Source organism: Accipiter gentilis, chromosome 24 (assembly GCF_929443795.1).
Source record: "Accipiter gentilis chromosome 24, bAccGen1.1, whole genome shotgun sequence".
NCBI lineage: Eukaryota > Metazoa > Chordata > Aves > Accipitriformes > Accipitridae > Astur > Astur gentilis.
The window spans coordinates 14,417,867-14,438,243 of NC_064903.1; the positions used below are offsets into that span (position 1 = coordinate 14,417,867).

Genomic DNA, 20,377 nt, shown 5'->3' on the forward strand with positions numbered 1-20,377 from the left:
GCTTTCCTCCTCTGTTCTGTGCTCGATCAATGTCAGTCCTCCCACACAGCTTTGCTGGGGAAGTAAAGGCAGGATTAAGTTCCCACTTCCTTACTTTCAGAGCTCTTCTCTTCTGTGCCCAGGGCAGAGTTGCCTGCTGGTTTTGTGGGGCTGAGGTCCCCACATCTGGTGAAGTTTCTGTGCCTTAGGTCAGCATGTGCCATAGTAATAATACTTACGTCATCCCTTGGTGCTCAGCAAATGTGAAGTTGTACAACTTGCACTTGCCATTGGCTCAGATGGGATCCTCTTTGTGTTCACCATTTTTTCTGATTGATACAGAGACAAACTACTGCAAGAGGATTTCTTGGGTTGCATCAGCTGTGCTTAAGTGAATTTCTCCAGTGTTTCAGAGGCGTTTGGTTTCTAACATTTTGCATCTCAACAGGTGTCTCAGCTGTACATAACACTAGGACTGCAGCTAGGTTCAAAATCCTCAGTTTTGCCCAGGAGCTGTAAACTGATATTTCTACCCATTATGTTTAATGACTATTGGTTGCCTGTTCCATCCCTGAGGTTTCTAACAGCTTGTGTGGTGCTCCCCACTTTGGTGAACCTGTCTGCCTTCCTCCAGTCCTCCTTTCTGCTGCAATATTGCTGATGGGTGTTCCCAGGTGTGTGTTTTGGTAGCCTTGGTCTGGAATAATGCTCAGGTGCCTGTTTTGCCAGATGTCCTTGCTGCCTTTGAAGCTCTTGCAAAGTGTTGTGTGGTAGCACATCACCAGCAGCACAGCTTTTGCTATCTGTCCCCTATTGATGTTCTTCTTGCCCAAAGGGATTTTCCAGCAGAGAACGTCAGGTTTTGTGTCAGTATCTGTACTGAACTCCTGGTTTTCTGACAGCTCAGACTTGTAGAACAAAGCGCTTGAGTAAGATATTATTTTTAATGACACTCAGGGGTCTGTTAATTTTGGAGCAGAACATAAGGCCTAGTTCTGCCTAGGGCAATCTCATGGAAACTTTTATGTTGTAGCTGAAAACAAGTTTTGTGTCACACTCCACACAGGAATTTCTCCCCAGTAAGGTTTAGATGTTCATGTAGCCCTGTGTTATGGGCTTCTGCATCTTGCATTCCTCATCTTTACATAAGGATCACATATCAACAGGAATGAATTCGTTTTTACTTTGCAGAGTTACTGAGACAGTTCAGTAGAGGGCCTGCAAGCTAAAGTTGTAAGTTCAAAACCATGTGTCTCACCGATTAGCCAGAGTGACTGGCCCAGTGTTTTTTCCCCCAAATCATTAAGGAGACGGTGAGTTGTGGTGGCAGCAGGGGTTTGTGCCATGTCCTCTAGTCTGAAGGTCACAATTTCAGCCCCACAGACTGATTCCCACCAGCAAGGCACTGTGGCTGGTGGCAGCATCAACGGGGCGGGACATGCTTCTGTTGACCTCTGTGGATGAAGCTGATTTTGGCCTTGCTGAGTAGTGAGTGTTTCTAATTGCTATTTGTGCTGCTTTAGTGTAATAAAACTGGGAACTGAGAAATGTGTTTGCTGCTACTTTGACCTTTATATGCAAATCTTCCTTGAGGGTCAGATGTGTGTGATAGAAAAACCATGCCAGTGTAATTTAAAAATTATATGACATTCATTAGCTCATCTGCCCATGGAAGGCTATTATTGCCTGTTAATTAATGGAAGTAACAAAATTGTTTCATTTTTAGAGTGCTGCCATTTATCAAAACATGTTCTTGTAATGGTTACACTGCCTGGTGTAAAGTTGCTTAAAAAAATTACGTTACCTGGCCTGATGCTGCTTGTTCTTAAATATTCCCAGCATCATTTCTTTGTATCAGTTGGTGGCAGGTTTAGAAAATGAAAATATAAGATGCACTTTTACTGTCACAGAACTCAAGAGGTGTTTGCGTTGTGGCACAAGTATACCCAAGCCCATTTCTGCAACTGTTCCAAATGCTGGTCTGCTGATACAGGGCACAAGATCTTCCTTCAGCTGGGGTGTGCAGGAAATGTGGTCAAATAAATGGGAGTGATACAGGAATCGGGGCTTTGGGCTTCTGCTTCCGGGCTTTCCTGTTTGCTAATAGGTCAACAGGTCAGCATAATTCATTAATCCAGCCTGCAGAGAAGTTGTATCTATCTGGCACAATGTGTGCATGTGTTGGGAATCCTAAACTACCATTGATGCAGCAGGAGTGCCTGCGTGGCACAGCACGTGCTGTCCAAAGACAGAGCTGACTCCCAAACACAGCCTGGCTGTGGTTGTGTTGCACTCATCCCCACATTGATCAGCAAAGTAATTAATGGGTCACACGCCCAAAGAGATGTCCCTGCCACTGATTCCCCAACCTTAGTTCATGTCTCTCCATGCAGTGCTTGCTGTGTGCTGTAGTTGTACTTACAAACTAAAGTAATTTCTGCCTCAAAATGTTAGTTTGTTTGAACTTCTCTGGCAAGAGACCCACTCTTTACTCAAAGACTTAAGATGTCAGAAAAGGTATTGTGCCCATTGCCTTGAAACATACTTTTGCTCCTTGTGAGACTAAACATAAAAGAATTAAATTCCAGCCTAACTGGAGTCAGTGACAAAACTCTCATTCACTTATAATCAATGGTGCCAGCACCCAAATTATTTTAGTTTGTGGTGATACTAAAGGTGTTAGAGATCAGAAGCCAGGAGTGATGGACCTGCCCTGTTGTTTCTGATGGAGTATTTCCCTCCTGTGAAGGGCTGCTTGTTACCAGAAGAACAGAAGCATTTCTCTTTCAAATGTGCTTTAGCTGAGGTGGGGAAAATAATGTTTCCCCGCCCCCCAATAACTAGCAGTTTGTTACTTCCTTAACTCTGAGCTGTTGGATAGATATTACCTTGCTGACAAAGTGAAAGCAATTTAGTAATAGCTTGCAAAAGAGAATTGACTCTCTTAAGAGTTCAGTTGCCTTTGTTCCAGCTATTAAAATGCAGACAGTCCTGATTCATACATATATAAATTGTTTTGATAGTTAATTATTTTTCCTTAGTTGAGTTTGTTAAAAGTGCATTTGACCACCTCCCTCTGATATACTTGTGCTAGCATTACCTGCGTGAGGAAAGGCTGGTCTCCCATCACTCGTCACTTAGATGGGAATGGCTCTCTTGGGTCTCTGACCACAACACAGCAATCATCCGCAGCCTGGCTGGAAGACACTGCTGATGCACCTGACAAATTTCACCCAGATTCTAGGTAAATGTAGGAAAAATATTCCTTTAAAAAAGGAAATGGCTGCTTTGGATCCTATTTGAATGATGCCACTTCCAAATACCAGTTTTCCTTCACTTCTAAATGCTAGTTTTCCTTTGTAGACTGTCATTAAGACCAGCAGTTGTCTTTACATTACAATGTCTGTTTCTTTGTTAGTCTTTAACCTTCATATTTTCTCCGTCATTATGTTCCTGGTTTTGTCTACAGCTTCTTTCCTATTCTCATTTTCTTTGCTGTGGTCCTAACCATTCTGTTAAATGCAGCCAAGCATTTGCCTGCTTTTTGCAGAATCAGCCATCTCGGGACTGCTTCCCTTGCTGCAGTTTCAGCATGCCTCATGCACTCTGTGATAGAAACCAAATTGTACAAAATCCTTATTGTATGTGTATGCTCATAAAGTGAACTGGGTTAATCCAAATTGCACCAACTTACAGACTTACTTTGCCTTTCACATCATGCTGGGAACTGAAGTATTTTCCGTTATCTTTCATCTCCTTCATTTCGTTTTTCCTGACTCATTTACTGATGTCATAGATGACAGTTTGTGTCATTGCAATTTGCTCCCACGGAAATGACTCCTGCACACATACGCATGGCATCCGACTCCTCGCTCTTCACTTCTTACATAATTTGGGAGCTGTCAGACCTCTACCACAATGTGCCCATCTGTCTATTCTCTCAAAGTTAATGAGCCTTTTTCTTCTTGCTTCAGGCATACTACACACCCTGACTTGCTCATAGATGATGTCTATTAAAATTGTCAAATGCTTTGAAAATGAAATGCTTCTAATCTCATGAAGATGTTTCAATGCAATTGGCCTATTTTCTAGTACAAATCAAGAGTGACTATACTGAGGTCTGTCTGACCAGAGAGGCAGTGGGGCCTTCTTGTTTAACTGAAGATATTTGTGATTTACTATAGTGTAAGAGCTCAATCTGCCCCTGGTTTAGTCTGGGAGCAGCAGCACAACGCAGAGTTTACCTGGAATAAGTCAGGCAGATTAAAGTGACCTCTCATGGCATTGAAGCAGTTTGGGGGGTGGGGGGTGGGGCAGAAAAGTTGTTTGTTTGCTTTTAGAGTGGTGGAACATACAGAAAAACATTTAATATTAATTATTACATTTCTCAAAAAGGTGAAAGGGAATGAAGGGAAAAAACCTACAGCTCATAACAGAGTTGCTACATCAGTCTAAGGAGAATTAAGAGTGAATTGTGAGTATGAAATAGTAGGTCATTAACTGAAGTTAGATAACAATAACCAAAGTAGGGGAACCCCCCCCCCCTCAAATTCGTATCATTGTATTAAGAAAATCAGTAGCAAATTTAGTTCATACTGGAGTGTGTTTTCCCCAGAACAATTTTGGGGAAAAAGAAAAGTAATTTAAGATTTTTACCAGTCTTTGTATTTTTTTTTCTTTATTACTAAACCCAAAGCTGATCAAACATTTTGATTTCTGGCCCCTTTTGTCTTTCTCTCAGCTGTAAGGCCTAGGAAAGGAAAGAAGCTAGAACTAAAGAATTGAAACAAAATACTTTTTTAAAAAAAGTCAAGCTAATAAGATTTTTTTTAAAGTCTAGATAATAAGATTTAATCAAAAAAGCCATGTTGTTAGAACAAATTAAAAGAAATATAAAACAGTCCCTATTCAATGCTGAAAAGAGAAAGCAGGCTTGCAAAGTGCCCCTGTATATGTGCAAGGATGCAACTGATCAGAGAGGGAAGGAAGGGGAAAAGGGTGAAATCTGTGATCCTGGATTTTGGGAGGAAAGCTGGCCTGAAGGAGGAGTGCTGACGGCCTCTTGGGCTGAATGTGTGGGTCAGCCTCCTTGGAGCTAGTCTGGGTGCATGTCGATGGGAGGGTGAGGTCAACGGGGCTGTGGGTGACCTCCCCATGTTACCACCCTGTGATGCTGCGGGTGGGGAAGGAGCAGGATGAAAACTAATGGAGAGAGCAAAGGCAAGAGGTCTAACGGTGTGGGGGTGAGGAAGAGGAGGTGAGAGCAAGTTGGTCTGCAGAGAACTGTGTGATTGTTTAGATGCTAAAGACCAGTTAGCAGCTGAAGAAGAAAATGTACTTTCTTGAAAACACGGAACTTAACCGAGAAAGGCAGAGGAATACTTGGAATTCAGAAATGTTTCCAAAAGGCTTTGCCTAGATATTGCAAACCTGCTTGAGCAAGTAGTCTCTCTTCCTCAAAGCAAGAGTCATGACTATGACCCTGCCTCAGTGGAGCCTACAGAAAGAAATGCAATGGGGACACAGGGATGGTGGAGGTGGTCAGTTCCACTTTGTTGGAGTCCACCACTTATTGTCCCCTTGTATGGTTAAACAAGCTAAGCCTTTTATTCTTTTCTTCTCAGATGACTTTTGTTCTGCCTCTCATCTTTGGATGAGTGCAGCCCAATCACACTTTCTTTGCCCAGCCTCTGAGCTGGCTGGGTATGTGCCACTGCTGGTCTGCATGGCTGTGTCCATATGGCACAGCAATCTCTGGTGCTTACTCAAGTTCTCAGTGCACTAACGCATCTTAGGTGGTACATATCTGCGGCCTGCTGCCTGGAGCTGGCTCACAGGCAGGACTCTCCTGCCCATGAATGCATAGGCTTGTTCCTGTTTGAATCATCTTTCTTGAAAATAGAAGATTAGTGAATAAAAATACAAGTATTAGCACTCAAGTGTCTTGTGCCAGTGGCATTAATTCCTTCTTATCTTTACAAGAAATCCCTTGCTTGGTCTATATATATAGCTTAGATTATATTTGTCTCTTTCATGTCCCTCTTGTGCTGATATATGGCTCAGATGCTGAAGTAATTATCTTTGTTTCCAACTGATAAACTCTTAGTTTACAGCCAAATTCTGTTAGTTATTTATAGTTTGTATTATCACATTTCATTATTAGTTGTGTGATTAGTTCAGTCCTCAAAGCCATTCAGTTTCTCCTGTGTGATGTTCCAGCCTTTCCCTATGTGGGTGTTGCATCCTGGTTTTGAATCATCAGTACATTTAATTCCCAAACTAAATGTTTTGGTTTAGCATCATCAAAAAAAAAATCAGAATGAAGTTACTATCAAGATCAAACCTTGCCAACCTCAACGAACAACTTACTCCCAGACCAGGGTTTTATTTTTCAGCCTAATCCATTTTCATCTCCTCTACAGCCAATTCCATGGCAGTTTCACAATTGCTCTGTTCATCTTTTTCTCTGGAGTTTACCTGATAATTTCCCTGGTGTCACCATATGATGAAGTCCGTGTAAATTGGTACTACTGCATTTCTTTTGCCTAGAGAATGGGGTGTTAAAGAACAAACAAACAAAATCCCAAGACATCCCAGTCAAGACTGTTACAATGTGCACCTGGGAAACTCATGTAGCATTTTATAGCACTTTCCATGCATCTTCATGTCTTTAATCTTCCTTTTAAATCTGTTCTGAAATTTTGCCTGGTTAAGGTCAAACCAAGAGGTTCACAATAGTGTGGATCATTTTCTATCTTTAAAGGCAGGCATCACACAGACCAGTTCTTTTAGCTGTTTCAGTCTGATGTTGTTCTTTGTCTTTTCTTTTTTTTTTTTTTTTTTTTTTTTTACCTGTTGTTAAGAGTTTTCTTTTCTACCTGCTTTTGTCTCTAGGGTTTCCCTTAGTACTGATGTACCAAAATATCCAGTTGTGGTATATTTAGATCAAAGAAGTATTGGCTCTCTGAATTTATACTGTCAGTCATCCCCTTTTAAGTCCATGTTGATCAGGTTTACCAAGGGGAGGGGGGGAACCCCAAACAACACTAAAAAGATAAAAAAAAAAAATTTTGCAGTGTTCTTTGGGCGTGTTTGTTGGGTTTTGTTTTGTGGTGTGGTTTTCTGTGGTTTTGTTTTTGGTTGTTTTTTTTTTTTTTTTTTTTTTTTTATTTGGTTACTTTTTTGTTGTTGTTGCCTTTTTTTAAAATCTTTTTAAGGAATACTTAACTTTTTATCAGTCTTTGTTCCCTAACATTCCTAGGATCCAATGTATTCCTCATACATTAAATAGCCATGTGAGAGCCTATAGAACTGGAAGAAGAGGAGAAATACAGCTGCCAGGTCATGGTCGCCTTCTCTGCTGGGGAAGGCAGTAGACCATCTCCATAGATCTCAAAGAAGAGGTGCAGCAGTGGGACCAGAGCTTTGGTGTGTAAGAGGCTGCACGCTGCCAAGAGCTGGGTTTGAATCACTCCGTGAGCATTTTCCATACAGCAGTAACCTTTGGCTATTCTTGCTATGAATAGCTACATTTCCTATTTAATTGTTCTTATATCAACTGTTGTTATGTATGAGATACAAATAAGTAACTCGTGAATGTTTCAGCAATCCCTTCTCTGACATTGTACAGGTATGTGAAAACACATATTTAATTATACTATTATAGTAAAAGCCCTGAGTGGCTTGTCAGTTTGCTAGGGACACTTTTTATTATGCTTTCCCCTTTGCTTTGCTTTTCCCTGGCTTAGCTGATGCTGTGATTTTTTTGAAGATGCTCAGGCAGCACTGGCAACAGGAGGGACACTCAGTGGCATATATTAATAATGCACCACCACATTAGGCCTCTATTAAACATCTTATAATTTAAAATAAATAGCTCTTTGAGCTTTGAATTAGAGGGCTCAGCAGGTTCAGGTGCTTACTGGGAAAATCAATTTGAGAGAAGTGATTTCAGCTTTGTGAACCCCATGGTGAGCAGCCGCATACTGGTGACGTAGCAGGCTGCGCGCAGGCACGATGGGTCAAGCTGCCTGAGCCCAGGGTCCACGTGCAAAGCAAAGGGGAGATTCTCCCTGGTTCACGTGTGGCATGTGGTGCGCAGCGTGCCCCGCGTCACTGCATAATAAAGCCCAGTCTCTTCGATGAGTGATGTTACCAAACTGGTGTGATTTCAGAAGACACAGAAAGCTGGCGTGAAAAGAAAGCTATAAATGCAACATCAAATGATTTCTTGCTTGGTTAAGAAATTTGCCTTATTAAGTAATAGATGAGTCACCACCATTCCTCTAAAGATGGGCACATGTGTTTTATGTAATGGTGTATGTTCATGCCATGACTCATGATATGGCCTGGTGAATATTCATGTTCTTCCTTTCCAGATTGACTGCTGCTTTCTATTACGATTGCAAAGTATGCACAATAACTTAAGATTGTCAGGTTTATTTTTATTGAATGTGAGATTTTCCCTAAAACATAATTTGAAAATAAATCACTTCATGATTGATTATTTTTTATTTAGATACATATATGTATTTAGGTATGTTTTGCTACGGGTGCATATATACTGCTAACAAATGCCATGTATATGGTAACTGAGAGTTATGAAAGTATTCAGCCACACATGGGATAGAGCACTGTGCTGCAAAAACTGAAGAAAATTGTGGAGTCTTCTGGTTTTTAAATAGGCATGGCTTTAAAACTTACAAAAAGTGAGCTACAGAAAGCCAGGCAAGTGTTTTTGTTGTTTTGTTTTATTATGTTTTATTTTGAGAGCAAACATTGCAAGTGCTCACTTTCAGACCTTAATGCTGTAAACTAAGAGCTGTCATGCAAAGCATTTAAGAGGGAAGAAAAAAATTGGTGTTCTTGTGAGTAGGAAAGAGTTTAATAATACCTTACTACAACAACCCTGAAAAGCTGAGGGTAAAAAACCTACAACATAAGATTTTCCACCAATGTTACATTTGATGTTTACCATGTCACATGGCTGATTTAAAAAGGGACTGAGGGAATGTCACCCCAATGGTGGCAGAAGTGGGGTCTTTCCAGCCACAAGAGCTGCGTTGGTGGATTATGCAGACTCTCAAACTCTGTGTGCCAGGGAGCAAATACACATGATGCCTATAGCGAGTATTGACTTTTTAATGCTGGTATTGAATGCTTTCAGTTATTTTTCAATAAGTATGAAGCAAAATCCAAATTTTAATTCACAATTAACTGCATGCGCAGTGGCAGGTGAACATCCCGCACAATAATAAGGATCCCAAAATATACCTGCCAAGGAGGCTGAAGGATACTCAGCTGGTGTTTTTACAAAGGTGATTTCAGCCGCTGGGGACATGCTTATTTGGAAAAAAAAAAACCAAACCCAAACAAAAAAAGGCAGTTTGGAATTATATCTATACATAGAAAATATGAACAACTATAGTATAATCATTCCAAGAAGTTAGGACAGTATGTGATGAGGCTCAGATTTATTCTGTTGTAGTATTTCTGTGTGTCTGAACTGAGAGCGCAAGTTTATCGTTGCAGGGAGTGGCAGAGTATCTACATCTTCTTGTGAGGTTCCCAGGTGCTCTTCCACCAAGGGAAAATAAAAAATAAGGTTGCTAGTCTTACTGCCAGAAGGTAGATTAAGATCTCTTCTGTGTGCTCGTATTGCCTTGAAATGTCTGGAAAAGAAATTAATGCCTTTCTGACTCACTATGAGGGAAGATAGAGAGAGGGAAATTAATGCTATTTGGTTTGGGACAAAATGGTAGTGATTCATTATTATGGCCCTACAAAATATCATTGCTTGAGCTTGTGTCTGAGAAAATCCATTTTCCTCTTGCTGTGGAAAAAATGAAATATTCTCTTTTAGTTTGCAAGTAATTAAATAGTTATTTTCTGGGTTGGAATTAAAAAAGAGTGGTAGAAAGCTGTGTTTGGGGAGGTTTCCCTAACGTTTTATTAAGTGTTTTTTACACTGAATTATCTCCAGTACCTGCTGGGAAAAAATCCAGAATTTCTTGCAAAACCGAAGAGGGAGTAGCAAATACTTCCTTAGAAAGAAAGTCCCTAATCAAAGTGCTAGTAATATGGTCCCCAGTTCAAGAGTGGAAAGTATTTAAATACTTTAAATTAGGCATAAGCACTTCTCTGGACTGCATCTTGACTTAATTTTAAAGTGGGGATCTGCAGAATAATCATTAGGTTTTGATTTTTCTTTTCCCACTGAAATGATTGTGAAAATGTGCCTCTGTGTTGATAGTGCACGTATTACGTTCAAAAGATGGGAAGCTTTCCTGATGCTACCAAGTGACTAAAACAAATGAGAGCTTTCTACAATTGCTGCTTTTCAGAATATACTTGAACCGTAGGTTCCTCAGATGCGGGTGACCTCAACAGGTGACCAGAGGTGAGGATTTGGCATTGCTGCGTGCATCTTCATGGTGTGATAGGGGCACGTGTCGGTGCAGCTGTAGGGCCCTGGTCCCCACACTGTGCAGACTGGGATCCTCGTGGTTGTGCTCTCCCACCTGGGCATGCACTTTTGTTTCTGGCCTCGGGGAAACAAAAGGGGACAGGATGTGCTGGTCTTATCCTGAGCTTGAGTAGTAGCATCAGGCATGGGGTGTGTATCCAGGGATATGAGCTCAAAAACACCCCCTGGTTGGACAGCTCTGATCAGGAGCACACCCCTGACACAACTGTACAATGATTTAGGCTGTAAGGGACCTCTTGAAGGTCCCTAGACTACCCCATGCTCAAGGCAGGACTAACTTCAGAGTTAGATTGGGTGTCTGAGGGTAATCCTCACCCGTGTTTTGAGCATCTCCAAGGATAGAGATCCCACAGTCTCTCTGTGACCCACTTCCCTTGTCTGATCACCCTCACTGTGATTTCTTTTATCTATTTTTTCCTATTTTATACATGATTTCCTTGGATCTATCACTGTGACAGTTGCTTCTTGTCATTTTGCTGTGCAGCTCTTGGAAGTGTCTCACTGTCTTCTCTGCAAGTACCAACAGGTAGCTGTAGACAGCAAATGCATCCCTGTTCAATGCCTTTTCTCTGGGCTGAAGCAAACCCAGTGCTGAACTAAACCCAGTATTTAATGTGCTTCACCCCAAATCACCTTGGGGGTCTCTGTTGGACTCGCTGCATTCTCAGACACCATTTAAAAATAGATCTGCACAGAAATAGGGGTGCATCTTAGTCCTGCATCTTAGTGCTGCTACTAAAAGGAGAAAGACGAGTTGCAAGTGCCTAGTAAATATAAAAATATGATTTTATTTGGTCACTAAAACTAAAGGGGCCCTTGCAAGGGTGTCATGAAAAGATGTATTTTAAAGCAACCTTCCATTCCAAAGAAAAATGAAAATGAATTTGGCAATGCATTAAAAAAATAAATTAGTAAAGATGTAAATAGAAGGAAATACAGAGTCTAGAGTGAAGAATGAAGCCTTAAATCTGCCTTCTTGAGCCTAAACTGTGTATCCTATTATATAATGTAAAATTATTTGCCATTTCATAAAGGGCTTCATGGAGTTATAACAAGTTACATCAGCTGAATATCTGGCTCAGATAGTTATGAACTATCTGCAACTGTTTTCCTGTCCAAAATTGCAGTACTTGCAGTTCAGTTTACTCAACTTCAGATTTATTTTTACCTTTATGGAGGTCTACCATCAAAGCCAAGGCTGATAGAATAACTTTTGATTTAAAAACATGTTTGATCTTTAACAGCTGGTTGGCTCTCATCTGCTTACCAATGAAATGTGAAATGCAACTCGGAGAATTGAAAACTGCTGATAGTTTAGGAGGAAGAAAATCACTTCCACTCACATATAGCCTTTGTGCCTTTGACAAGCCACGTTTTTCTTGTGGGGAGGGAATTGCTGAAACTCATCGCTTTTGGTCATTAAGTACTTTTGTTTTTTACAGCGAGACTTACCAGGAATTAATGTATTATTCTCCTCTCTCAGTCTGCCTGAGACTGAGGTTCTTTTCTGGGGACTAAATCCTTGATTTCGTACCCAATTTCAAATGCATATTGTTAACATTCAGGCTATGAGTCCCAGAGAATTATTAAATTATTTAGGAGAGCACAGGAGCTCTGCAGTCTGTCCAGGAGAGGCAGAATCCTGGCTGGGGGCTGACAAACATCTCAAGTTCTCAGCAGGTGGCTGATTTTCTCCAGGAAAAAATGTTCTGGGCTTTGAAGGGTAAAAAAAACCTATAGATAAATGCATTCAGTTCAAAGGAAAAAAATAATTGTGTTTACTCTAAGAAAGGTTGGTCAGTTTTGTTTGGTTGGTTTTTCCTTTTAGCAAGAGATATGGTGGTAAACACTCCCAAAGGCATGTGAACCCCCCAGTGCCCCACCAGTACAGACTTATGAACCACCATAGCTTTTGTTTCCCTTCAACTTAACCTTCTGGAATATCTGAAAACTTTACATACCAAACTTGCTTTAAATAATTCATGTGCGCTTGATAGAAGAGAAACAAAAATGTTTTTCTAGCTTAATTTTATTCTAAACTGGACTTTAAAGACTGAAGGAAAAAAACATGCCCAAAGAACTCTTTACTTACCTCTATCAAAAAGCAGGAGTGGCATAGACAAGAGTTTGGCTTTGCTGAATGTTTAAATTATAACTTTAAGGACTGTCGGTAATAGATTGAACTGGAATTGAGGATTGACCACAAAATTCAGTATGTGCACTTTGAAGTTAGCTATTGGAAAAAATCTGTTATAGGCACAAGTTTTAATTTAAAATTATGGTGATATTTCTTAAATATATATAGAATTCATAAATAAAACGTGAATTATTTTTCTGGTACAGTGATGTACTTAGAAGACTAACGCTGAAGGAATTAGTCATAAAGTTTTACCTTGTGGAGACTGAGGGATGCAGTGAAAAAGAAAGCTGATGACTTCAAGCCAGAATCCATATAAAATAATGATAGAAGTATTAACAAAGCAATAGGTTGGTTAATTCTGAAGGTGGATCCCAATCTTGAGCATTGCTGTAGTCAAATTCCCACATATCATTTTTCAAAATGAATATGCAAAATGCTTCCTCTATTGATTTTAAGGCAGTTGAGTGAGATATTTTTTATTTATTTATTTATTTTACTTTTTCTTTACCATTATAGTCTTGGATAAAATCTATACCACTTTTGTTAAAACCCTCATTATCCTGATGTCCTCTCCAAGGTATTCCTGCCACTAGAGAACCTGATGCTGTTCTGGGATGAATAACGATTCTTCAGGCAGCAAAAACTGAAAATAAAATAAATAAAGGCAATGTAGAAAAATGTCAGTGAGACTTGATAAGGACTCTAGCACAGGGTGTTTCACAGAAATGTGGTAGAAAGGAGCCAGAAGCATTGGCTCAGACCTAAGAGTCACCTCTCTTCAGTGTAATGTTTTCCTTTCTGTTTATGCCAAGGTAAGAGGTGAAGGTCCATCACTGTTTACGCCAGGCCTGATGATGGCTGAATTTAGGCAATGTCAAAACAAGCGGTGATGCTGTTCTGGTCTGAGAGTGTGGCTCTTCCTTCCTCCATTTCCCAGGTGCAGGGACCTGGCTGTGCCCAGGAGTGGCTGTCGGTGGCAGCGAGAATGAGGGCTGCCAACTTCTGTCTGGCCACGGTCAAGGACAAGGTGACATACAGAGCAGTGCCAACATCTTTATCAGGAAAAAAATATCTAAATCAGGAATTTGGGAGCTATAGGGTAAGGCAGAACTCCTGCCAGTGTCGTTGCTTTTTTTCTACACGTCTCTCCTACCTATATACCCAGTTGTTTCAGGTATTGCATTTCCATAAGTGCACCTGAAAAACGCTTTTTTAGGTGTCTCTGTCATTTCCTTTTCGTTTCCTAGTTCTGTATTGGCACAAAAATAGCAATGGCTCTCTTCATGAGTCACTCCAGGTAATAGATAGATGAATGCGCCAAGTTTTAAAAGAAATCATAATTTCTTCTAATAGCAAAGATGGAATTTGGAGTCTGAGATTAATTTTTACCATTATAGTCCTAATTCAAAACATTTAGTTTCTCAATATCATAGCATAATTTTACTCTTGCATGTAGAACATGCACATTTTTAACTACTGACAGGAGTGGGGGGCGAGGATTATTGAGAAATCTGTTAGACTTTAGAAAATGTAATTTTCTTGCTGAGAAGTTAGTATGTACCAGATTTGCAGAATTTACTTTGTGTAGAAATCATTTTGCTCAAAGTCTGTCTCTGCGTGTGTTTGAAAAACTGCTCGTTAAGAGCAAGCAAATGAATTTTGATGTCTCCCTTTCTTAGATCATCCTGACAATACCAATTTTTCTCCTGAGGATAATTTAATTCAAAGCAAATTGTATTTGGTGACTAGTATAATTTTGGAACCCCATGCTTTGCAGTACATTAGTAGCCAAATAACATACATTTTATTTTTAATAATAAAACTGATGAATAAGCAAGTGATAATTCTGCCTGCTGATTTTTTTTTTAACTCCATGCTCTGATGCAACATCGTTGATAGAAGAAAATGTTACTGCAGATACATTTGTGAAATGCAAGAGAGAATGACCCTACAGACCATTCCAGAATTCAGTCCTGAGCAGTTATAAAATTAAACATTTTTAATTCAGAATTGTTATCTTGCAGTTAGGTTGGTTTGGGGATTTTTAGGATCTAGAGGAAGCATCTCCCTGCCCGGGTTCCTTCAGCAACCCCAACTAGCATGTGCCAGGAACATCAAGCTCATCACATCTATGGCAAGAGTGGTGGTAGCATCACCTTCTCCAAAACCTCCAAGAGCTAAGACCTGGGAAGAGTAAGACCAAGGCTGGGCATACTATTGTCTGACCATGTCCCTATGTTTGCACATAAATTTTCTGCTTATCCTATCAAAGTATTATTGTGACATGATCAGGAGTGCCCAAGAGTCACGGAGCCAAAGAGAGAGAGTTTCTGGAGACCCAGAAATTCCCACTGGCTCTAATGGGGGTGTCCTGCTCAAGTGCCACAAAGCTGCCTAGTGCCTCCTTCACTCTTGAACAGTGATTTGGAAAAATGGTTAATTTTGTTCACAGCTTTAAAGTGAAAGCTGTGTTTTGAAAAAAAATACTCTGAAGTATTTTGAAACTTTCTAAAGACTTTTTAGACCAGCTAAGTTGGAAAAATAAATGGTCCAGTGACTACTCGCTAATTCATCTTCATGTGCAGCTGCAAAATTATTTTCTGTGCACATAGTGCAAAACTCCTTCCTAAATATGAGGTTCAGAGACCCTTTGGGAGTAATTAACTATAATGCAGAAGCAAATCTGGGTTCATTGTATGCACTGCTCATTTAAGAAATGTTTTTGCGCACAAAGCCCATTAGTAGATTTCCAAAACCTCCATGAATGTTAAGCATTTTATTATAGGACTCTGAACACCTCTTATTTTACATAAAATCTAGTCTAATCCTATGAATTTTATTTAGCTTTTGATCCCTGGATAGCAAATTGCTGCCACATGTGTGCTACAGTGTATTCAAGGGCTAAATGACTTTTATTTAGTTATTTATTTAAGAGTGATAGAACAGCTCTTTTCCTGTGGACTACACAAAATGTTGAGGATATGCTCAAAAAAAAAGTTGCATGCTATTGATTTTATTCTACTTGCTGGTCGACTTCCATACAGTGCGGGGTTTTTTTTGTTGTTGTTCTACTAACTGCTTTCCTTCTGTGCTTTTAGTCCTATGATGTACATGTCCATCTGATGCAATGGAGATGCAAAGCAAAGCTGCTGTTTTCATCAGTTGCACACGATTGGCAGGCAAAATGGTTGAGTTTCTGAAGATGTGATTTAGCCAGGATTGGGAATACATGCCCTTAGCCTCAGTGGGTGTAGGCATGTGCCTGAAGTTAAGAGTATGTTTAATTTGCTGAATTAGGTCAATGCATGAGGCTAATGGGCTCCTTCAGAAGCAGCAGCGTGATGCTTTTGGGCCTGTGTTACATGGGCAGTTAGGCAACATAATCTGACTTGCCCTCACTGTCAACTAATTTGTGAAGAAGCATAAATAGTGTGAGATGCTCTGAGGAAATCTGTCCTACCGCCTGTGTGTGTGATTAGGGTGCTGATACTTGCATGTACTGGGCAGTAGTCCTGGGCAGCAGGCTGGTAGGACTGGGCTTACTGGCCCAGCTGTGTGCTGGTGATCAGCACAGAAGCACAGTGGCACAAAAATGAATGAAGAAGAGCAGAAATAACTGCTCAGCTTTTATGAAAGTTTGTCCTTTCTCTTCACTCTTTGTTATCTGTTTAGAGAGATTGACAGCATAATATTGTATAATGTTACCTAATATATAGCGTCTTATCCACCATTTATTTCCTAATAAAAACCAAACTATAGTCTTCATTATTATTGGAGAGTTAATCATTAACATCTGAGGGTTTTTACAACACCTGTGCTTTATGTCAAAATATGCAAAATATATCCAAGCACTTCCATTTAAGGTGATGGTTTACACTGTGCTTTGGCTGCGCTATCTGGATTGGTTGGAATTTCACGCAATTACTATTTTACACAGCAGCTAAGTATCTGTGAAGTGGCTATCAATTGAAACATATTTTGCTCTTCAGACTTGCTTTTTCAGGTTTCACAAAACATTTCATTAGTGATAATCAGCTTTTAACCAGCCAGAGCATACTGATGAGATTCTCTCCCTCTCTCCCCCATAATTGTAGGCATAGTCTGTACCCATAAGATAAATTACTTGCAGTCTGGAGAACATCCTAGCCAGCAGGAAGGGAGAGAATAAGAACGTCTTTTACATGGGGATAAAGAAGGTATTGTGTATACTGTGATTTCAGCAAAAAATATACTTTTTCTTTCCTTTTCAGAATGGTGGACCTGGAAACCAGCTGGAGATTGCAAAATCTCCTTTCCATTGAGGTTGCTGGTCAACGGTCATCTTCCACCACACTCGAAGAAACTGGAAGAGCTCCACACTAACTTCTGTAAGGTTTGTTTCACCATGGAAGATCAAATGATTTTCTGGCTCAGGTTTTGTGAAGTTCGGCATCTGCCTTGGACCCACAATTTGGAAAAGGGATCATCTCTGAGGCACGGTTAAGAGACAGAAAAACCCATCCCAGACGATGAGCACTCTAAGTAGCACTGGAATATTACTCAGCTTAACAACAGTGTCTGTTACGCTGGATTTTAATTTGCGTGGTGGTCTGATGGCTTGGTCTTTAAGCAGCAATTTGACTCTGAATCAGAGTTTGCCTACATCTGATCCTCTTAATGCCTCTGAAAAGGGTGAAGTCTCTCGGATGTCCGTGAGGGAGAAGAACTGGCCAGCCCTCCTGATCCTGGTTGTCATCCTGCTGACCATTGGAGGGAACATATTGGTAATTATGGCTGTATCCTTGGAGAAGAAGTTGCAGAATGCCACAAACTTCTTCCTGATGTCCTTGGCGGTGGCAGACATGCTGGTGGGTATCCTGGTCATGCCCGTGTCGCTCATTACAGTCCTGTATGGTAAGTGGCTTCCCTCCTTGTTTGATTATACACTTTCACAGGCAATCCCCTGAGGCTGCAGCAATCTGCTTTGCACCGTTTTTTCATGCGTTGGTGGCTTGGGGAGAATCAGTGTGGACTTGAGCATGGGTCTGTGCTGAGGTTCACACTCTGTCAGGTGAGGGCAATGCTCTGCTTGGAGCAGAGCTTGTTTCCATGCTGCCGGGAATGACCTGTGAATGGTGTTGGTGTAGGGTTTTTTTATTGCTGAGACCACGGAAAAACCCCTGCAGCAGTGAGTCAGCTTGTTACCTTTTTGGTTGGACTGCCCCCAAATTAGCTAGGACACAAGAGCTTCGGGAAAAGCTGAGGAACCTGTTTGTGATTGACCCAGCTCTAAGCCAGGTCGGAATCAGTCCTTGAGCTCCCACTGATATCGGTGGGGTTTGAACAAGAATGTGGTTAAGAAAGGAGGTTTGCACTAGTAGATTTGCAATTCAAATAAAAGCCTTCACTCTTGGCATTTATACCTGAGCTTGCCTTGTGCCTTTCAGAGGGTCATTTTGCCTTTCTGTGCCTCAGTTTCCCTATCTCTAACCTGAGAAAATGCCCTCCATTTTAAAACACTTTGAGATCTGTATGTATAGGCGTAAGCATTTATTTCTCCCCTACCATATTAGGGTCGGTGTGTTTGTGCTAAAGTAGGGCATTGCTCCCGCAGTCAAGTGTAGAATCACTGTTAGGACTTCAAAAGAGTAAGGTATCAAATGCATCCAGCTTTCTCATCTGTCCGAGACTCCAAATCCAATTTTTTTTCAGCATGGTGATAGGACTCTCCGCTCCTGGATATTACAAAGGGATATTGCGTTTGCCTCTGTATCTCTGATCATCATGTTTGTATACTCACGTATCAGTATGATGTATGTGTGTTTAATAGATAATATTTAATCACTTTTGAAGTCTGTGTTCAGATTTTCTTTGAAAAGTACTTAAATATTGATATTTCTTGGAAACAAATAATACTGTTTACTTACAAATTTGATTAGAAATTGGTTTACTGTCCTATGAAGTAAAATGTAGGGATATTTATGTGACTTCTTCACTTGCCTAAATGATTAAGTCAGACAGAGATTAATTTCTAGAACACATTGATCAAGCATACATCATTCCAAAGCCTATATAACTTGTCTACAGTGAGTTAAATCAATATGTGATTTAGGTACAGACCTAGCCATTGAGATCTTATGCATAAAACCTTTTATTTTGGGCTGTCAGAATAGTTCTATCTCTAAATCTTCTGTGTGTTACAACATGTCTATTTTATTTTTAGCATTTTACTCTGGTTCCCTGGAGCTTGAAAGGGAGCATATAAATACTGAATGATTTTATTGACCTCCACTTGCATAAATTCTGGATTACCTAGTGACTCTAAAAAGGTGAATTTATGGAAGTGATCTTCCTACATACATACTTTCCGAGTCTTTGGAAACTAATGGAAATGGATTTTCCGTTTTGCCTGGAAAATGATTACTTAAAGTTGTTTAGAGGTGTAAAGCATGCGGCATATTTAGAAGCAAGTAAATATCATTGATCTGAAGAGGAGTTGTAATTATTCCTCTTTTCTACCAGAGTACCAGTATTAGCTGTTGATGGCCCAAGCACCTCTCTGCAGGCAAATGGCATTGAATAGATTTTTGAGCAAAAGTTATAATTTCAGAACAGGCATGGAAAAGTTGTGGAAATACTGTGAGAAATGAGAATAGCTGCTGTTACTTCAGCAGAGCCAGGAGGCCACCGGAACCATGCTGGGTGCTGGCATTGCTCCCTTGGGCCAGCTCAGAAGACCTTGCCAGGGAGGGGAGGCAGGTACCTTGTATATTATATTCAGCTTGGTGGACCAGTTCTTATGACAACATGAGGCAGCAGCTGGAAAGGCTTTTGGCAGAGTCGCAACGTTAACAAATGTTGTTATAACTGACAGCCTCCAGAGATCCATCACTTATTCCCGAGTCTGTTTTATCTAGTGTCATAGGTAGCACCTCTGTACCATTGCACACACTGGTTTTGAGGACAAAGTCTGGCCTCTTGGGTAACATGGGGTTTCTTGGCTTAGTTTCCTCTGAGCTATAGTTTTTGGAAAAATGACGTTTCTTACAGCAGCCTGCAAGCATTCTGGATGCCACAGTGGCCAGTAGGACAGTGGATTTTATCTTGTCTTCTAAAAGCTAGAGGTCAGGAAATCCAAACATATACAAATGCTTTAGTAGGTTTTATATTCTGTTTGACATGGTAGCACACAAACCAGTATCAGTGATTAAGGGGGCAAATATTCACACAGCAGCAGAATTTCTCTGGGAGTAACCAGGGTTCACGGCCATGGACTGAGCAGGGAGAGCGTTACTGCTTGGAACTGTAATTGTGAATGTTCAGTCATTTTTATGCTGAATATCTTACCCTGTGCATTCTATGTACTCTAGGTATTATGACACTGGGCTGTTTCAAAAGCTGCCATATGCTGCATGGAGGAATGTATGCAGCACATCTCTTCCAGATTTGTAGAAGTCACTTTTAATTTATGTAGTCAGCAAGGAACCTTAAAAAATACATATAATAAAAGCAATTTTGTCACTCTTCTATTTAAGTTTCCACATCAGCACTCTCAGCCCCAGTGATAAATTCTGGTTTGCAGAGTAGGTTCATTTCCTTACTTTTCAGCTAATGAGGTAGATGAAGTGGATTTCACTTCAAGCATAACCAGAAAATTAGACACCCTCCACAAAGACTTCTGTTTTTCAGTGGTTTGCTTTTCTTAATTAGAAGAAGGAAAAATCAAGTTGTCAGTTAATTCAAGAATCTTATTACAAAGGAAGGGATGGCAGGATGTGTCGTGCTGGATTTTT

General features: G+C 40.4%; 1 protein-coding gene across 30 annotated transcripts in view; it reads left to right on the forward strand.

The window, feature by feature from the left end:
- The window catches only part of HTR2C (5-hydroxytryptamine receptor 2C), a 119,132-nt gene that overhangs the window by 33,845 nt on the left and 64,910 nt on the right, over positions 1-20,377 (forward strand). For 28 of the 30 annotated variants that reach the window (XR_007509421.1, XR_007509415.1, XR_007509419.1 and 25 more), the window contains exon 4: positions 16,856-17,498. Coding sequence is in view for 1 of the 30 variants with exons in the window: in XM_049827534.1 (XP_049683491.1) it covers positions 17,114-17,498 (385 nt within the window). In the remaining 29 variants the exon portion in view is untranslated. The remainder of the gene's footprint in view (positions 1-16,855; positions 17,499-20,377) is intronic. The other 2 variants (XR_007509423.1, XR_007509425.1) reach the window with 1 other exon arrangement.